At 45.3% G+C, this 4,665-nt stretch overlaps 1 protein-coding gene across 1 annotated transcript in view; it reads right to left on the bottom strand.

Annotated features, from left to right (window-relative positions):
* CSUI_004259 (uncharacterized protein) overlaps positions 1-4,665 on the bottom strand; it is a gene marked incomplete at its 3' end in the record, with an annotated part of 19,685 nt that overhangs the window by 9,736 nt on the left and 5,284 nt on the right. Inside the window, exons 3-5 of the mRNA XM_068064452.1 lie at positions 4,093-4,206; positions 1,828-2,805; positions 79-1,077 (exon numbers count right to left, since the gene is read on the bottom strand). Of these exons, the coding sequence (XP_067923572.1) occupies positions 79-1,077; positions 1,828-2,805; positions 4,093-4,206 (2,091 nt within the window). The remainder of the gene's footprint in view (positions 1-78; positions 1,078-1,827; positions 2,806-4,092; positions 4,207-4,665) is intronic.

Below are 4,665 nucleotides of genomic sequence, written 5' to 3'. Positions count from 1 at the left end.
CCCGAGAGAAGAAGTAGAAGAAGAGTTGTCTTGCCTCCTTTCTCTCTTCTCCGGTATCATCGTCGTCGTTGTGGCTACATGCTTCAGCAGAAACTTGGAGACAAGCAAGCCGTATCCAACGACTTCTTTCGCGAATAGGATCTCTTCTTCACAGGGGATATGCCACGTGATCCATTCCTGCTGAGGAATCATATAGAAAGGCTCTCCCCACAGAAGAAGAAACTCCTTTCGCTTCTCTTCATCTTCCCAGTGAGCTCTACTCATGCATCGTTGTCGACATAACTTCCATGGATAGATAGCTAAGCAAGCTTCGAGGAGACGTCGCAGTAACTTCGCTCCGCACTTGTACACTTTCTTACTTTCATGCTGGAGACATGCATGCGCTAAGCTCATTAAATCCACGCGATGAGGTAAGACGCACTTCCCCGCTCCTCGTACACATGCAGCGACCAACAGGACGTGCCACGCAATCGCATCTTCGTGCATCCCAGGCTTCAGGCGACACGGAGAAAATGGAAAAGAAAAAGGAGAGGACGACGAAAAAGAAGAAGGTGAGCTGCTTTCTTCTTTCTCTTCTTCTTGTCTCTCTGGGGGGGGAGCAACAAGAGGAGTCTTTTCATTAGGATGAGATGGCTGTTCACCTTCTTCTTCTTCACTATGCCTGTTCTCTTCCTTACATCTTTCTTCGATCACCTTCTTATCTCTCATCGTCATGTCTCTTTCTTCTTCATCTCTTGTACTCCTTCTTGTGCTCCTCGTCCCACGACCACCTTTCTCTCCTTCTTCTTCTTCTCCTTCTCGTTCTAGAAGCTTTTCACATGATCGCTTGACAATTTTCTGCAGCATAAGCTCGGGATGGATCGAGGCAAGAGGAATCGCTATACCTTGCGCCTGCTTTACTGCCGCCTCGCCGAAGCAACTTAAGCCTCCTCCTAAGCTCCATTCGACGAATCGATGTATAAGACGTGCTCCCGTGGTCTTCTCGTCAATCCCCGAAAAAATCGCGGAAGTGCATGCGCGGAGGATAGCCGTCGTTCTTTGATCGAGCTGGGCTGCGAAACCACCCCCTCCTTTCTCCTACAAGAAGAAAAGAAAGAAAGAAAAGCAGCAAAGAAGCAACATACACACATGGAGTCTGAAGAAGAAGGAAGGATGTCTTAGCGAAGAAGAAGAAGAAAGAGAGAGAGAAGGAAGAAAGAAAAGACGGCGACAGAAAGAGGGTGAGAAGAAGAGATTTGGATGATGTACAACAGAAAGAAGAGACTGAAAGGGGAGAAGTAGCAAAGGAAAGGGGCAGAAGAGGATGAAAGAAAGAGAAAGGGAGTATAGAGAGAGAGACAAGAATAGATATGGATAGACTCATAAAGAGAGACAGAGACAGATAGAGCGAAAAATCCACATATGTATATAGTTATACGTAGGGGTAGTAGTAGTAGTAGTCATAAGAGAATGGCGTAGACGTGAGGGCGTAAGGATCAATAAGGCACGATCACTTGGCTTGTCCTAAGAAAAGCTAGAAGACCATGCGGAGGAGGAAAAAGAGAGGAAGGAGGAGAGACAGAAATGAATGGATACATCTACATTATGTATGTAGATAGATAGATATCTGTGGGTATATGACCTGCGTAGAGATGAGCCAAGATTTCTGTGTGCCGGTGCTGATACCGATCTTTGCCTTCTATCACTTCTCTCCTCTGGAGGGAGGTTTGGTCAGTCTCTAATCTATCTCTCTGTGACGTATCTACTGATCTATGGATGTAGGGAAGCAGACAAGTTGTTGAAGAGAAGAAGAAGAAGAGGAAGAGCGAGAAAGGGAGAAAGACTTACAGAAGGTTTACTTGCATGCTTGGTAAGAGTGAGGATTGCTTCAAACCACTGATCGATCCATTCAAGAAAGAAGACCGATGCGGATTGTCTTTGATCGACAAGCTCTATATAAAACGCTTCGTTAAAAAGAAGTTTATGCTGCCAGGAGGCTTCATTATATTCATAGAAACCTTTCGTCAAATTCACTCTCTTCATCTTTCTCTCCTCTCGACCTAATGAAGATTCTTCTCCTTCTTCTCCCTCTTTTCTTTCTCTGTCTTCTTCTTCGTTTGCCTTCGGATCATCTACATGTTCAAAGAGAAGATAAAGTGAAGAAGAAGAAGACGGAGATTTCTTACATCCCTTAACGGTCTTCTTCTCCTCCTCCTCGTGCGTCTCGACAGGTCCTCTCTCCTTTCCTCTTTCACTCTTCGTGCTTGGCTCTTTCTCATCTTTCGGAGATGAAGAAAGACCGCGAACGAGACTACCGTCTACTCTACCACCCGCAGTCTGGACGGCTTTTCCTCCATCTTCTACTTCTTCCTTCTCACGTGAGAGAAGAAGACACTCCGGATAGTTTGCTACATTAAGCGCCCGTCTCTGTCCCCCATACGCCGCTTGATACGCTTCAGGGATTACAGCGGAGCACAAAGCAAACTCGCGATGTCTAAGGCTTCTCTCACTCTCCCCGGTGTCTGTACACCTCGTCGTATCCAACTCCTCCGAAGAAGTAGTTGGAGATTTCTCTCTTTCTTCTTTCTTTCTTCTCTCCTTATGAGGATCGACATAAAGGCGAGAAGAAGAAGAAGATGAATGAGGTATCAGGCTGCTCTTGGAGTCTCCCTCGTTCTTCCTCCTGGATACGTCTTCTTCTTCTTCTTCCTCTTCTTCTTCTTTAGAGAAAGACGAAGAAGAAATGAAGAGGCGAAGATAATTAGAGGAATGCTGGAGGTAAGGAGGGATGAGACACCCTCCACCCAGATAGACATCTCGTAGTCGCTGGAGAGACAAAGACGGAAAGAGTGAAAGAATGAAGAAACAAATCTCAATGAAAGATCAATTGCATAGAAAGAAGAAGAGCAGAGAAGTGTAGATACAGCGGGGGGGGGGCAAGGTATCATGGTTGAGAGAGATAGAGAGAGAGAAAGAGAATCTGTCTTTGGAGAGAATAATGAAAGGAGTCTGAATGAATGCTCTTAGGATGGATATAGGGAGACACAAAAGATAGACCCAAAAAGAGGTACATCTATGAAAGAGCCCTCACGTTGTAAGGATCTAATCATACATCTTCTACCAATCCTTTCTCTCTTGATCGACGGCTCTTCAGTTGGAATACGATCTCATAAGAGTAGAGTGTGTACACCTTGTAGATTCGCAGATCCATCGATCTCTAGGGTGCATGTTCGAGATGGTATCTGTATATCGATGTGTTTCCTATAGAAGAAAAACTGCTGCCCTCTCCCCTCTTTATGCATCTATTTCTCTTCGACCCATCTTTCTTAGACGTCCGTCTCTCCCTCTCTCTCTCTGACGAAGATGCTAGGAATGAAAAGAGAAGAAGTCCATCCCATGCTTTCTTCCGTGAAAGCTCGCACTACAAGAACGAGACTCTGAGGCAGAGAATGAAAGATGAACGTCAGAAACAACAAGAGGAGGGGGGGGGAGAACAAGAGGGGGGAGGGAGAACAAGAGAAGCGGAGGACAAGCGGACGGGCCCCCAGTTTGTTTAGGGTTGTGTCAATCATAGCGCCTTTTTCCCTTCCCCTCCACTACCCCCCCCCCACCTTTCTGCTTGGCCCGTAGTGCCCCTATAATCAAATACGCACGCATTTTGACTGTCTTAGCTGAGCCGCTCTCTCTCTTTCTTTGAGATGACAAGAACTTGAAGACGTCATTCATTCAAACCCATTCCGAATATAAGGCGGATTTCGGACCGCTGCCTTTTTCCCGCCCCCACATCTCAACCTACACCTTTCCACATCCAGAGATCTACATCAGCACACTTCAGATCATATCTATATCTCTCTATATGACACAAATACACATACATGTATATATATATAGATAGATAGACAGATATACACGGGTGTGGAAATGAATCGTCGTGTATGTCGGTATAGCAAGAAGACTTTGTTTCTTCATGCTGAGGAAGTAAAGAGAGATAGAGACAAGAGAAAAAGAGGAGATCAAGAGAAAGAAGAGAGACAGCTGCTGTTTCAGTTGACTTGCCTTCTGAAACTCTAGCTTCGTGGATTCAGGAATGCCCGTACAATCCACGAGAGGTACGTAGGAGAAGAGAACCGCATAGAAGGAGAGAGTCAGGAATGTCTTGAGAGGATCCGCGGGATCGATTCCTGGTAAGGTCAAGGAAAGAATCGACGGTAGCATCGACGGAGCATACTGAGAAAGGACAGAAAAAGACACGACGATAATGAAGAGAACAATGAAGGCTTGTCAAAATTCTATAGACGGTCACTGTGGAAGAAGATATCTCCGCTTGATGCTGAAAGAACAAGGCTAGGAACGACGAAGATCTATCTCCATACACTCTCTCTCTCTATATATAGATAGAGAGAGGTAAATAGGGAGTGTATATGTATGCGTAGGTGTAGGTATGTAGTAGAGCAATTAGATGAAGTGGGGGCGTTCTGTCCTGCCATGTATGGGGAGAGAGGGAAGTTGTACTTCTCCCGACTTTTCACTCAAGAGGATAAATAGGGGCATGCAGTCTAAGAGGATGCAAGAGAGATATAGATGAAAACGACAACAGATGGATTTAAGAGGACAAGAGATGCATGTCTATACATGTCTGTAGGCTTGTATGAGAAGATATCCTGAAATAGCAGAAGAATGAAAAAG

This window comes from Cystoisospora suis (genome assembly GCF_002600585.1).
Source record: "Cystoisospora suis strain Wien I chromosome Unknown contig_1957, whole genome shotgun sequence".
Taxonomy (NCBI): Eukaryota; Apicomplexa; class Conoidasida; order Eucoccidiorida; family Sarcocystidae; genus Cystoisospora; species Cystoisospora suis.
Note: the sequence above shows the minus strand (reverse complement) of the source record. Positions and strands in the feature narration are given on the sequence as shown.